Source organism: Littorina saxatilis, linkage group LG11 (genome assembly GCF_037325665.1).
Source record: "Littorina saxatilis isolate snail1 linkage group LG11, US_GU_Lsax_2.0, whole genome shotgun sequence".
NCBI lineage: Eukaryota > Metazoa > Mollusca > Gastropoda > Littorinimorpha > Littorinidae > Littorina > Littorina saxatilis.
In genome coordinates this window covers 30589501-30605425 of record NC_090255.1, presented here as the reverse complement: position 1 = coordinate 30605425, position 15925 = coordinate 30589501, and the positions used below count along the sequence as shown (strand labels likewise).

The window sequence follows — 15925 nt, the reverse complement described above, 5'->3', positions numbered from 1 at the left end:
ACCAACACCTCCCTCGTGTAATCCGAACCCCGGTCAGGGCCGGACTAGGCGAAGAGGAGGGGGGGGGGTTGCGGGGTCAAGGGGCAGAGCCCCTTGTGGGGGTCAGGGGGCGAAGCCCCCTGAAGCTGATGGGTAGGTCATATTCTGAGATAGGAAAATGGTCGCTCCTTGCATGAAACGGCATAAAATAAACAATAATAAAAAATGTTTTAAATAAGTGAGGTACGTGTTTAGGCTAGGGGGGGGGGGGGGGGTGCGCAACCCCCATAACCCCCCCCCCCCGGTAGTCCGGCCCTGCCGGTCATTCAACCATATCATTTTGTGTTTACCTCTCTACTCGAGTATACCTGAGTGCTTTCCTCGCCACCTGTCTCTCGGTCTCTCTCTTTCTCTTTCTTTTTCTTTCTCTCTCCCTCTCTGTCTCTGTCTGTCTCTATCTGTCTGTCTCTGTCTGTCTATCTGTCTGTCTCTCTGTCTCTGTCTGTCTGTCTCTGTCTGTCTGTCTCTGTCTGTCTGTCTGTCTCTCTCTCTCTCTTTCTCTCTATCTCTCTATCTGCGTCTCTGTCTCTGTGCCTCTCTCTGTCTCAGTCTGTGTATGTTTGTCTTTCGCTGCCTCTCTCTCTCTCTCTCTCTCTCTCTCTCTCTCTCTCTCTCTCTCTCTCTCTCTCTCTCTCTCTCTCTCTCTCTCTCTCTTTGTGTCTTTCCCTCTGCATCTGTCTGTCTGTCTGTCTTGTCTCTCTCTTTCTCTCTCTCACTCTCTCTAATCCTATTTTTCTTGTTTTTACATTTTGTCAAGTTTTGACTAAATGTTTTAACGTAGAGGGGGGAATCGAGACGAAGGTGTGGTGTATGTGTGTGTGTGTATGTGTGTGTGTGTGTGTGTGTGTGTGTGTGTGTGTGTGTGTGTGTGTGTGTGTGTGTGTGTGTGTGTGTGTGTGTGTATAACGCGATTCTGAGAAACTACTGGACCGATCTTCATGAAACTTAACATGAGAGTTCCTGAGTATTATATCTCCAGACATTTTTGTTTTGTTTTTGAATAAATATCTTTGATGACGTCATATCCGGCTTTTTGTGAAAGTTGAGGCGGCACTGTCACGCTCTCATTTTTCAACCAATTATTTTGGTTTAAATTTTGGTCAAGTAATCTTCGACGAAGCCCGGACTCTGGTATTGCATTTCAGCTTGGAGGCTTAAAAGTTAATTAATAAGTTTGCTCATTAAAGTTGTCATTAAAATCGATTTTTCGCAAACAGATTTAAAATTGATTGCATCGTATTCTTCATTAAATTTTGAATCTAAAAATATATACATATGTCAAGTTTATTCTTAAAATGTGATCACAATTAACGAAAATAGGTTAATTAGTACTTCGATTATTATTTAAGAAATCGATCAAGAAATGATTTCATCTTATTCCTTATCATTTCCTGATTCCAAAAACATATAAATATAATATATTGTATTCGAAACAAGCTCAGAAAGTTAAAAAGAATACAGAAAAGCGCGCTTCCCTGCTTACCGCAGTACGCTATTTCGCTATTCTTGCATGTCAGTTTCACTTCGTGTTGCACGGAAAAAATGAGCGACTTCCTTGCCGCGTGGATTGACGAAGCTGTTTTTGTCTTGGTGGAAAAAAAATGCAGTGCGTTCAGTTTTATTCTGTGGGTTCGACAGATTGACTACATGTTGTAATTTCGACTTACGCGACTTTTTTCTCTCTCTCTCCCAGGCAACATCACATCCAAGCGACGCATCATGCTCAACCGCTTCAAAATCTGGGACACGTCGAACCGCACGTGTGGTGGCAAATTCCTGCGCAATATTTGCCACTTCGGCCTAGAGGAAGTTGCCGGTCTGTCGCGGAGCCGCCATTTTGTGGCCAACAAATTCTCGTACGATTTTTACCCGCTGGCGTACGATTGCATGGAACAGTGGTACTTCGACAGGGTGAGGAGGGAGGAGAAAACAGGCGTGGCAGACATCGACACTCGCTATTACAGCAACTTGGAACTTGTGAAGCATGCTTACAGAGGAAGTGCAGGGAATGGACCGTAGTTTCGGTTTCTGATGTGTTAGAGAAACATGGACAAGGGAGGCAAGATCTAAACAAAAACAAAAAACCTCTAAATTATACACAATTACCAGAGCGAAGGTTTGGGTTGTGATGTGTCACAGTTAGTAAATAACAATACTATAATTAGACATTAGTCAGAGAAACGTAAAGTTTTTGAGAAACAAATTACATTAAAATTAGAGATAGGGAATATTGTAATTATATTAAATATGTTTTGTAGAAAAAAGTGTAGGTATAAAAAAAACAATATAAAAAAATAAAAATAAAAATAAAGGGCTGACATTTACGGAGAAAACACGAGTGGTGAAAAGGGAACAGAGAAGAATGGAAAAGGCGTTACAATCGATACTGGGCGTTTAGAAGATACTTTAAGGTTATATTGGGGGGCAATATTAACCGTAATAATCTTTCTGCAGTGATTTATTGAAAAAAAGTTTGTCTTGGTCAAAAACTTCGATTTGTTTTTTCTCCATCAAAACAGTCCGACTTTTTCATTCCGAAGTCATGAGTCCGTTTGGCCCAAGACTTGACAGAAAGAGATCACATACTGTGCATGAATTTTCCCTAGTACACAAGTATAAGAAATATTTACCCACTAAAGTTGTAAATGCAAAGATGTATGAATATGTATAAAGTTGGATTTTTTTGACGGAGTCAGAGCTTATTTTTCTCAGAAATGTACATGTAAACTAACGTTTGTCTCCTTGTAAATATAAAGAGGGTCACTTGTGATAATTATTATGGTCGCTTGTTGTATTGATACACGTTATTCACGTATGTCTTGCATTTAATTCATTATCAGTAGATTCGCAGATCACACTGGTTCTATTAAAATGTATATATCTTTGAATTGATTTCTTTTCTTTCCGGTTATATGAATTATGATTGTTAAACTTGTGACAATTCTGAATTGCGATACACTATGCTGTTAACTATGCAAGCATTTTTATTCGCTTGAATTAGATCTTCATCATGTTTGTATTTGTGGGTGATTATAAGGTTGACTCGGAAACATTGTGGGTATAGATCAAGTGGTGTGCGGGCGTATGTGTATGTGCGTGTGTATGTTTGTGTGCGTGCGTGTGTACGTGTGTGTGTGTGTGTGTGTGTGTGTGTGTGTGTGTGTGTGTGTGTGTGTGTGTGTGTGTGTTTATTGAATTTAAAAATGAAAGCCATGAAATGTATCTAGTATGCTGTATATACCTTAAATCAAATTTCTGTCTTCTATGTCTTATGCCTGATGGGAAGATAGAAGGATCTACTCGATAATTTCTTCGTGGGAGATCAGTTTTCTTATCCGCTCCCTTTCTGAAATTGTTCTGCACTTTTCTTTTTTCGTTTTTATTTATTAACATGTACTTACTTATCGTTTGTTGATACATGTATTTCTGTTATTTGTTTATTACCTTTGTTTTCATTTTTTTTTTCAATTCAACAATATATTGACTGTGCCATATCATAAATGAAAAAAATTGTCGTCTCATCGTACATTTTTATTTAAACACAACATGCTTTCTTTATTTGGTGTTTAACGTCGTTTTCAACCATTCAAGGTTATATCGCGACGGGGAAAGGGGGGAGATGGGATAGGGGAAAGGGGGGAAATGGGATAGAGCCACTTGTTAATTGTTTCTTGTTCACAAAAGCACTAATCAAAAAATTGCTCCAGGGGCTTGCAACGTAGTACAATATATGACCTTACTGGGAGAATGCAAGTGTCCAGTACAAAGGACTTAACATTTCTTACATACTGCTTGACTAAAATCTTTACAAACATTGACTATTCACAACATTCAAATCATACTTGTTTACCATATTTAAATGTACTTTTGGACATTTTTGCAATTAATATAATGTCATTTATTTGCTTGTTTCAATTTGATTATTTTCATTAACTTTATAACCAAAAAGGACATCTTGTTCTCTCAAAACAACGTTTTTGCCAATATGAATAATTATATAATTCTGAACATTTATCCAAAAATTTCGCAACTTTGTACAATTCAAAGAAAAAAGTTCAATAAAATCAATATTTCCACAATATTCGCACTTGTTATTTTCTCTAATCTTCGTTTTATTTAATTAAATATTGGTGGGATACACGTTATGCAAAATCTTCCATTGTAACAATCTTAATCGTTCTTTTACTGTACAATTACGAGCCAACGTCCAATAATTTTTTATCAAGCTGAACTTTGATATTTATTTTGCCCAAAGCGTGCAGCACAGGGCACAGTACTTTTCGCGCGGCGTGACCGGCTGTTTTCTCGTCGCTGGCTGAGTGTTCCTAGCATAAAAATTATAACCACGTCATGTCCCAAATAGACACTAGTTCTGAGGACAGAAAAACAAAGTTATTTATTTATCCAAGCGGAGCGCGGGCGAAGCCCGCGCGTAGCGAGGTAGTTTTTTTTTCATCTCCCAGCACTGAAAATTTTTTGGCCAAGTGGTGTCTGTCTGGACATTGTTCTAGAATTCATCTTTTAGCACAATATTAGCGACACTGTTTGGACAATTCTATTAAAATTAGGCGTACAAACTGATTTTGTTTCGGGGAATCCTCTCAGAGGATCAGAATTTTCATATAATATCATCGGAAGCTGTTACAACGGGAAAATGTGAAACTTTTGTCACTTTTTAACATGGAATTTCATCTTTGAGCGTTTCAAGCGGACTTTAATAAAATAGTTATTTGCGAATTAAGCAGCGGAAGACACTCACCGGTTCAACATGTGTATGGTCATTAAACCTCAAAACATTTCAGTAAGTGGTTTAGACAAACACCTCCGCCATGTGAGGGTGACTGGTTTGTAGCTGAAGAGTTTTTTTCTAAAGTGTGTTCTAAATACAAATGACGTACTGGTAATGATGTAATGAGTTGTTCTAATCTTGTTCTTGGAACTCTTGCTGTTCCAAGCTTGTTCTTAGCAAGTCTTGGTGACGAGAACAAAGACTATCAATGAAATCTTTAGAAATAACCTCTGACAACGACGACGATGACGACGACGACGACGATAACAACAACAACAACAAATGACATCGACGACGACGACAACAACAACAACAACAACAACAACAACAACAACAAAAACAACAACACGAGAACAACAACAATCACGACAACGAACATGACAACAACAACACCAACAACTACGACGACAACTACAACGACTGGGTTATGATGACATCACCAATGATTTAAAGGCCGTTAAAAAATCGTTAAATCCTATTTCTTCACTGATTCTTATGAAATTTTAAAGGTAGGTTTGTTGTCCCCAACTTATTTTCACTCCATACTTTTCCAGAAGAAAAACATAATTTTGGCAGTTAAAAACCGTTAAAATTCAATTCTTCACCGATATTTATGAAATTTTGTGGGTAGGTTCGTTGTCCCCAACTGATTTTCACTCTATACTTTTCCAGAAGAAAGACATAATTTTGGCAGTTAAAAAACGGTAAATTTCAATTCTTCACCTATCTTTATGAAATTTAGTGGGTGGGTCCGTTGTCCCAAACTGAATTTTAAGACATACTTTTCCAGACAAAAAACCTTATTTTTGGCAGTTAAAAACCGTTAAATCTCAATTCTTCATCGATATTTATGAAATTTTGTGGGTAGGTTCGTTGTCCCCAACTGATTTTCACTCCATACTTTTCCAGAAGAAAAACATAATTTTGGCAGTTGAAAACCGTTACATTTAAATTTTCACCTATCTTTTTGAAATTTAGTGGGTGGCTCCGTTGTCCCAAACTGAATTTCAAGACAAACTATTCCAGTCAAAAAAACTTATTTTTGGCAGTTAAAAACCGTTAAGTCTCAATTCTACACCGATATTTATGACATTTTGTGGGTAGGTTTGTTGTCAGATTTGACATGATGGCAGAATTGAAAGTGTGAGATATCCTGATGTTTCACAATTTATGCTGCATAATTCAGCCCCATAGGCGCTTGAATTTTAGGTGGAGTTGGGTTTTTTTTCAGCCCAAACCAGTAACCCCCACATGGTTTTCATGTCCCTTTCTAAGAGACTTCAAGAAGTTTCAATTTGACGTCATGATTAGCCTGCCGCATTAGCAAGTATGAAAACACGTCATCGATGACACATTTTAAGACAGAGAGAGAGAGAGAGAGAGAGAGAGAGAGAGAGAGAGAGAGAGAGAGAGAGAGAGAGAATCATGTACACACAGATGGACGACTTCGCTTGGGGTATGTACTGCCCGGCAGTACACATCTACTTAATTTTTAAATCAATAACAAAATCATTAACAATATCAGGTATGTACATTATTATCCAAGCGGAGCGCGGGCGGAGCCCGCGCGTAGCGAGGTAGTTTTTTTTTTCATCTCCCAGCACTGAAAATTTTTTTGCCAAGTGGTGTCTGTCTGGACATTGTTCTAGGATTCATCTTTTAGCACAATATTAGCGACACTGTTAGGACAATTCTATTAAAATTAGGCGTACAAACTGATTTTGTTTCGGGGAATCCTCTCAGAGGATCAGAATTTTCATATAATATCATCGGAAGCTGTTACAACGGGAAAATGTGAAACTTTTGTCACTTTTTAACATGGAATTTCATCTTTGAGCGTTTCAAGCGGACTTTAATAAAATAGTTATTTGCGAATTAAGCAGCGGAAGACACTCACCGGTTCAACATGTGTATGGTCATTAAACCTCAAAACATTTCAGTAAGTGGTTTAGACAAACACCTCGGACATGTGAGGGTGACTGGTTTGTAGCTGAAGAGTTTTTTTCTAAAGTGTGTTCTAAATACAAATGACGTACTGGTAATGATGTAATGAGTTGTTCTAATCTTGTTCTTGGAACTCTTGCTGTTCCAAGCTTGTTCTTAGCAAGTCTTGGTGACGAGAACAAAGACTATCAATGAAATCTTTAGAAATAACCTCTGACAACGACGACGATGACGACGACGATAACAACAACAACAACAAATGTCGACGACGACGACGACGACGACGACGACAACGACAACAACAACAACAACAACAACAACAACAACAACACGAGAACAACAACAATCACGACAACGAACATGACAACAACAACACCAACAACTACGACGACAACTACAACGACTGGGTTATGATGACATCACCAATGATTTAAAGGCCGTTAAAAAATCGTTAAATCCTATTTCTTCACTGATTCTTATGAAATTTTAAAGGTAGGTTTGTTGTCCCCAACTTATTTTCACTCCATACTTTTCCAGAAGAAAAACATAATTTTGGCAGTTAAAAACCGTTAAATTTCAATTCTTCACCGATATTTATGAAATTTTGTGGGTAGGTTCGTTGTCCCCAACTGATTTTTACTCTATACTTTTCCAGAAGAAAGACATAATTTTGGCAGTTAAAAAACGTTAAATTTCAATTCTTCACCTATCTTTATGAAATTTAGTGGGTGGGTCCGTTGTCCCAAACTGAATTTTAAGACATACTTTTCCAGACAAAAAACCTTATTTTTGGCAGTTAAAAACCGTTAAATCTCAATTCTTCATCGATATTTATGAAATTTTGTGGGTAGGTTCGTTGTCCCCAACTGATTTTCACTCCATACTTTTCCAGAAGAAAAACATAATTTTGGCAGTTAAAAACCGTTACATTTAAATTTTCACCTATCTTTATGAAATTTAGTGGGTGGGTCCGTTGTCCCAAACTGAATTTCAAGACAAACTATTCCAGTCAAAAAAACTTATTTTTGGCAGTTAAAAACCGTTAAGTCTCAATTCTACACCGATATTTATGACATTTTGTGGGTAGGTTTGTTGTCAGATTTGACATGATGGCAGAATTGAAAGTGTGAGATATCCTGATGTTTCACAATTTATGCTGCATAATTCAGCCCCATAGGCGCTTGAATTTTAGGTGGAGTTGGGGTTTTTTTCAGCCCAAACCAGTAACCCCCACATGGTTTTCATGTCCCTTTCTGAGAGACTTCAAGAAGTTTCAATTTGACGTCATGATTAGCCTGCCGCATTAGCAAGTATGAAAACACGTCATCGATGACACATTTTAAGACAGAGAGAGAGAGAGAGAGAGAGAGAGAGAGAGAGAGAGAGAGAGAGAGAGAGAGAGAGAGAGAGAGAATCATGTACACACAGATGGACGACTTCGCTTGGGGTATGTACTGCCCGGCAGTACACATCTACTTTATTTATATGGGAGATTTATATAGCGCTTGACGTTCTCTAAGCGCTTTACATATTAATTTCTGCCGTGTGAGATGGATTTTTTTTTACACAATATATCACGCATTCGCATCGGCCAGTAAATCTCAAGCCATTACGGCGAATATTTACTTTTCACGGCCTATTATTCCAAGTCACACGGGTATTTGGTGGACATTTTTTTTTATCCATGCCTATACATGTTTGCCAGGAAAGACCCTGTTGTCAATCGTGGTATCTTTAACGTGCACACCCCAATGTAGTGTACACGAAGGGACCTAGGTTTTTCGTCTCCTCCGAAAGAATAGCACTAGCATAGCTGAGTGTTATTTTGTTCACTGTCTTGCGGCTTGCTGGCTCGCGCGCACAAAGCTGTTTTTATGGCCCAATATTCAAACTGCCTATTTACATTATGCTCTACTTTCTCACAAATCTGTGCATAGGGAATAAAATCATTTCCAACCCATACATCTTTAACATATACAAAGCCAGCTTGAATCCAATGTTTAAAAAAAAGAAGCGGTTTACTTCTGTACACAATGGCCGGGTTGTTAAATAAACACTCATCCATTTTTCAAACAAATCACTTTGTACATTCTTCGCCCATGTCAGCAAAATGATGCTTGAAAATCATACATGTTAATCATATTTATACCTCTTTTCATATAATCTGAACACAATACATTTCTCTTTACTTTTTCATACGCCCTTTTGTTGGAGTGCTTTTTTGACTCACATGCGAAGCAAAAGTGAGTCTATGTACTCACCCGAGTCGTCCGTCCGTCCGTCCCGTCCGGACGTCCGGACGTCCGTCCGGAAAACTTTAACGTTGGATATTTCTTGGACACTATTCAGTCTATCAGTACCAAATTTGGCAAGATGGTGTATGATGACAAGGCCCCAAAAAACATACATAGCATCTTGACCTTGCTTCAAGGTCAAGGTCGCAGGGGCCATAAATGTTGTCTAAAAAACAGCTATTTTTCACATTTTTCCCATTTTCTCTGAAGTTTTTGAGATTGAATATCTCACCTATATATGATATATAGGGCAAAGTAAGCCCCATCTTTTGATACCAGTTTGGTTACCTTGCTTCAAGGTCAAGGTCACAGGAGCTCTTCAAAGTTGGATTGTATACATATTTTGAAGTGACCTTGACCCTGAACTATGGAAGATAACTGTTTCAAACTTAAAAATTATGTGGGGCACATGTTATGCTTTCATCATGAGACACATTTGGTCACATATGATCAAGGTCAAGGTCACTTTGACCCTTATGAAATGTGACCAAAATAAGGTAGTGAACCACTAAAAGTGACCATATCTCATGGTAGAAAGAGCCAATAAGCACCATTGTACTTCCTATGTCTTGAATTAACAGCTTTGTGTTGCATGACCTTGGATGACCTTGACCTTGGGTCAAGGTCACATGTATTTTGGTAGGAAAAATGTGTAAAGCAGTTCTTAGTGTATGATGTCATTGCTAGGTTTAGTTATTTGACCTTGACCCTGAAGGCCCCAAAAAACATACATAGCATCTTGACCTTGCTTCAAGGTCAAGGTCGCAGGGGCCATAAATGCTTTACACATGACCTTGACCTTCAACATACACTCAAGGTCAAGGTCATGTAAAGGTCAAGGTCAAGCATGTGAGTCGTATGGGCTTTGCCCTTCTTGTCTTCCATAAAAAGCGGGGGGGGGGGGGGGGGGGGGAAATAGTGTTCAATGTATCTGTTCCCTTGGGGTCCTGATTCGGCCTATATGGTCCGCTGGACCCAAAAAGCAACAACAATCAAATCAAATCAAATCTGTTCCCTTTCAATTGATTGTTTGATTTGATTTTTTTTCCTTATTCGTTCGTTGGTGCTTGAGAAAAATGTTTTTATTGGTTTAAACAGGTTTTGTTTTCACATTCATGTTTTACAAAGCCATAGAATCTATTCTGAGGGTGTGTCCAATCCAGCCCAATTTTCTCCTCAACCAACATCCAGCCTCACCTGCCAGGCCTATGTTCCGCTGGGGGCAAAGGGCCTAAGTAAGTAAGTAATGGAATCTATTCTACCCGTCATAAAAAAACACTAAGCAGATGCGTTTGAGTGCAGCCTGAAAGACAGAGTGACAGACAGACAGACAGACAGACATGTCTGTTATTGTTTGCTTACTGTCCGCATATGAGAATAAACTCGTTCTATCACAGAGGGATGGGGGGGGGGGGGGGGCAGTCAGACCAATCTCTTGTAGCTGTCAAGATTGGGCTCCCTCTAGATTAGCATGCAGTCTCTAACAAGCAGTCAAGAAAGGACAACCAAAACAAGATAAAACTATAGGGTTTTTTTCACAGGGCCTGGCGAAAGTCAAGACCGCGTCATTATAATTAAAATTTTTTTTTTAAAAAGTTGGTTTTTTTCCACAAAAAACGGTTAATATTGCCCCCCAATATAACCGCGTCACTAATAATGGGGATGTAATTCCACAATAAATTTAAGTTCGCCTAAGAAATCTTATTAATTTTGTTTATCCTTTCTGCATTAAACAACACAACTGAAGCGCATCGTTAAAATTAAAGTCAAGATTGTACGTAATGTGAGCACGTGTAATAACTACCTGCACAATACAAGTTTGCAGGGGCGGATCACATCTTTTTTGAGAGGGGGGGTTTCCAAATATCTTTTAGGGACAGATCGACGACGCGAAGCTCCTGGGGGGGTCCGGAAAATTTTATTAAAAACAAGGAAAATGGAGCAATCTGGTGCAATCTGTGCCAAGAAACTACCCGTAAAACACCTTCCAAAAACTTAATTTAAGAAGACAAATTTCTATCAAACCAAGGAAAATTGACCGATCTGGTGCAACCTGAGCCAACAAATTACCCAACTTCCCAAACTGTCATTTAAGAAGACAAAGACCGGCTCACATGCCCCCTCCCCCCCCCCCCCACCCCCGGAAAATGTTGATAAAAACAAAGAAATGGAGCAATCTGCCTTCATTTTTTCTTTATTTTCAATATTATTTCTTTATTTTATTTTTTGTATTTTATTTTAGTTTTTAGGCTGGGAGGAGGGGGGGTCCGGATACCCCGGACCCCCTCCCCTGGATCCGCCCATGTTTTTCTTCAATGCACTTTAATGCGCAGACGGCTGGAAAAAAATTGTTCCGCTGCTTACGGTGTGACCCCTTAGTGAGCAAAGGGTTCAACATATACGAATTCGTTGCCTGAAGATGAAATAAGTTTCTTAGTCCGGGTTGTCACGTAGGAAATGAAGCGTCGTTTTGCAATGCCTCTTAGCCTATTTTATTTATTTTTTAATTCATTTTCATTTATGTATAGTCCTCTTGTGTTTAATTTCAAAAATCATTCCCTCTCCTCGTGCGAATGTTGCCATGCACATCGCTCCACACACCGCGTTAGTTTTCAAAGGATGGAAAAAAATGACAGATTAATTGCCAAAAGATACATTCATTCTCGTGTAATTGATGTGTGTGTGTATGTGTGTGTGTGTGTGTGTGTGTGTGTACGTGTATGTGTGTGTGTGTGTGTGTGTGTGTGTGTGTGTGTGTGTGTGTGTGTGTAGAGAGATTCAAAGAAACTACTGGACCGATCTTTAAGAAACTTTACATGAGAGTTACTGGGTATGATATCCTCTTGTGTTTAATTTCAAAAAGCATTCCCTCTCCTCGTGCGAATGCTGAGCACTATACACATCGCTCCACACGCCGCGTTAGTTTTCAAAGGAGGAAAAAGATTAAAGATTAATTGCTAAAAGATACATTCCTTCTCGTGTAATTTATGTGTGTGTGTGTGTGTGTGTGTGTGTGTGTGTGTGTGTGTGTGTACCCATGTTTCCACAGGTTTGGTTGCCTAAATCACCATAAGGCAACCATCCACACGTGGATGGCAACCTAAACTCTGGATGGCAACCTAATTGTGTGGATGGTCGCTTCATTTAACACCGTTAAATTGACTTTTTTGACGGAAAGAATGTCATAACAATGTTCAAAATGACATTCTTTCCGTCCACACGTGTGGATGGTTGCCTTATGGTTAAATTGACACCGTTAAATTGACTTTTTTGACGGAAAGAATGTCATAACAATGTTCAAAATGACATTCTTTCCGTCCTCTATAGGCGACGAAATAGGTCAAATTTTGTGCATTTTTTAGTGCAAAATCCTTCGATGCCGGAGCGAGTACTGCACCCAGCGCTGTTGTAGTGCAAGTGCACTAGAAAGGCACTACACCCAGTGCCGCCTCTTAGGTAACCATCCACACTTTAGGTGTGTGTGTTTGTGTGTGTGCGTGCGTACGTAGGTACGGCGCATGTGTGTGTGTGTGTGTATGTGTGTGTGTGTGTGTGTTTGCGTGTATGTGTGAGTGTGTGTGTGTGTTTGAGTGTGTGTGCGTGTGCGAGTGTGTGGGTGTGCGTGCGTGCGCGTGCGTGTCTGTTTGTGTGTGTTTGTGTGTGCGTGTGTGTGTGTGTGTACGTGTATGTGTGTGTACGTGCGTGCGTGCGTGCATGTGTGTGTGTGCGTGCGTGCGTGTGTGTGCTTGCGTTCGTGCGTGTGTGTGTGTGTGTGTATTTGTGTGTGTATTTGTGTGTGTGTGTGTGTGTGTGTGTGTGTGCCATCTCTGATCTGTTCAGGTGTTTACCGTAAAAACACAATCGTGTGAAGCGATATCTAAGCATTTTGTCAATCTATAGGTCAACCCTGAAAAACATTCATCACAGAGACTACATCTATCAAGGCTTGGCTAGCCGATAGTGGAAGACCGAGACGATCGTGCTGGAGTTCTTGTAAATGTATGCCATGAAGATATACTTGCTCTTTCTCTTCTTTTATTTATTTTTTGATATAAAGAATAAAGCTGTTGTAATGTATGTCTTTAAATAACTACATTTCTATTCTACCCATTTCGTATGGAAGTGAACGATAATCTTCACACAAACACACGCACGCACGCACACGCACGCACGCACACGCGCATACACACACATACACGCGCACACAAGGTCACACACACACACACAAACACACAAACACACACACAGTCGTAAAACAAAACAAAGACAACTGACAAAAGCCAGTTAAAGTTTATGAAATAATAAGAACACGCTGAACCGTGTAAAGTTAGAAAACACTTAGCTGCTCTGTAAAAAGTCTTAGCCTGTACAGGCGTTAACACTCCACGTTGTCACAACTCAAAGTTCTTCATAAAGGGTTAGAAAGATGACAAGGCTGGGGGCGTTTACGCATGGATTCACTCAACTCTCAGTGTAGCCAGGGTCCATTCGATGAAACGCAGTGGCGCAGTGGTGCATACAGGTGAAAGTCGCAGCAACACCAGCAACAGCCGCAGAACAGCAACCGTACAGCAAAGAACAGCAACCCCCGTCCAGCAAGTGTAGCCCGTCTCCAGCAACCAGGTAGCAACAAGGCAGCAACCGGGTAGCAACCGGGTAGCAAGCTGAAACAGAGTAGTTGGTGCAGTGACCATGGCAACAATCCCCCCTTTTTCCACCTTTAAACATATCTAACTTCCCCCTTCAGCGAGCACGTGGTACCTGCAAGAATAGACTTTTAATAACAACTCAAGACATTTTCTCCTCCTCTCCATATCTGCAAAAACCATATACAGATTACAATTTAGCGTTATAATGAGCAAGTTATACGCTATGGAGAAACAAAACAGAGTTTACATTTCACAGACATTGACCGGTCACCAGCGTAAAGTAACGGCTAATTACCTCAACAGCTTGTAAAACGTAGCTCTCCCAAGCAAACCGCTTGAATATTTGGCTCCCGCTCGTCAGCGAAAATATGTAGCCTAATCCCTCCGTCCTAAGCCTTCTGCGTGCTGAGATGACGCCAGAAGCCCGTTGGTTGACCTAAACTAGTCTTGCAACGCGTTGGAATCCTCCAAATCTTAGTCAACGGAAACCCAGACCTGTCGTCTGCAAAACATGTGTAGAAAAGAAAGCAAGACGGGAAAAAGAACAAACATGTGATCTCCCTGACCAATCAGCAATCGCCTGTCCTAGAACAGGTGATCTCCCTGACGGGCCAATCACTGGTCGCCTACCATACGCAGGTATAGCATGCCCGGAACACGTGATTTAACAGTGAGCGAAAAATCACCCCATTTTCCCGCACGGATTTCACGCCGGCAATTTCCTCGTGAATTTCGTAATCGTCAACAAAACTTTTCCGCAATGCGGTAGCCATAGTGGGGCTCCTATGTTGCAAAATCATTCAAATCATGCAACAAACACCAAATTAAGCAAATATGAAGAGTTTTATGTGCTTAACAAAACCTGATACAGAGCCATCGCGAAAAATAAAAAAAATGGGTAGTTTTTAAAAAAAATTTCAAAATGGCCGCCAGTGTAAACGGTTGGGTATGTTAGGCATATTTCACTTCATGTGATTAACAGCAAATTTGGCGTAAATGGACATTTGCTTTTGCTTAACAAAACCTGATACAGAGCCACCGTGAAAAAATTAAGAAATCAGTAGTTTTTTTACAATTTTCAAAATGGCCGCCAATAAAAGGGTATTTAGGCATTTTTGATGCTACAAGACATTCTCTTGCAATAGAAACTAACACAAACACATTTTTAAACAAACAATACATGTATTGTTGGTGCAGAGAATGATTGGACGGTGTGGGTGGCAGGGTTGAAGAATTTGTGGATTACCTAAACTGTGCAAAAATAAATATATTGCACCAATTTTCATACCAAAACGAAAACATTCATTCCTGTGCTGTTATATTCAATGTATGCTATTGAGGGCACTCAACTTGGCTAACTGGAACACTTTTAAGATAAAAGGTGGCCTTTACATGGGTTATTTGACCGCCGCCCAAATAAGGGTACCCCCAAAATAAAACTGATAAAAATGTAATGTATCAACTCAAAAGTCGACTAAAATTCATAATCGCTGTATTTCGAAAACGTTGTTTGTTCTCATGTGTTTACACAACTAGCACATTCCGGCAAGTGTCTATACTCAAAAGAAACTTTGGCAGTACTTGAAACAACCATCTGTCATTTATACATGCGAAGTCAAAAATATGTGGGATGTAAGTCAACAAACCTGTGGCAGTTTTTAAAATATTATTTCGTGAAGATTTGAAAGTGTACTCAAACGGTTGAACTATGCCTCGTGCGTAGACACACATTCCTGAAAGTTTCAACGCAACCCACTTGGTCATTGATAAAATACATGGATTTTAGTTGACTTGGGTATCCCTCAAATTTGACACATAAACATCTCATCCGTGAGATCGACACATACATCAGTAGGTACAATATGGCACAACACTAGAAATATGCAAGATGGCGAAATAAAACAACCTGTTCTGGATGGATAATCAAGTTGACTTTCTCTTCGTATACAACAGTGACCCAGTTGTGCCTCAGGAATTGTCGTCGGCTTTTTAAAAGGTACCCGAAGTTTTTGTCACATCTCTTTGTCACGTCAAGGGTATCCTTATTTTGACGGCGTAAATGATGATGTTAAAAAAAAATGTGCCAGATAGCGAAGATGCGAGCCTTTAATGGCATAGACAGTTTGAATAAAATGACACAGGAATAAAAGTTTGAGTTGGGGTATGAAAATGGGTGCAATAATATTTTTGCACAGTATAGATGCTGACAG

The 15925-nt window shown here is 39.6% G+C and overlaps 1 protein-coding gene across 1 annotated transcript in view; it reads left to right on the top strand.

The window, feature by feature from the left end:
- LOC138980597 (beta-1,3-galactosyl-O-glycosyl-glycoprotein beta-1,6-N-acetylglucosaminyltransferase-like) overlaps positions 1-3089 on the top strand; it is a 49841-nt gene extending 46752 nt beyond the window's left edge. The window contains exon 6 of the mRNA XM_070353504.1: positions 1733-3089. Within this exon, the coding sequence (XP_070209605.1) occupies positions 1733-2058 (326 nt within the window). The 3' untranslated portion in view covers positions 2059-3089. The remainder of the gene's footprint in view (positions 1-1732) is intronic.
- Positions 3090-15925: the final 12836 nt, after the last annotated feature.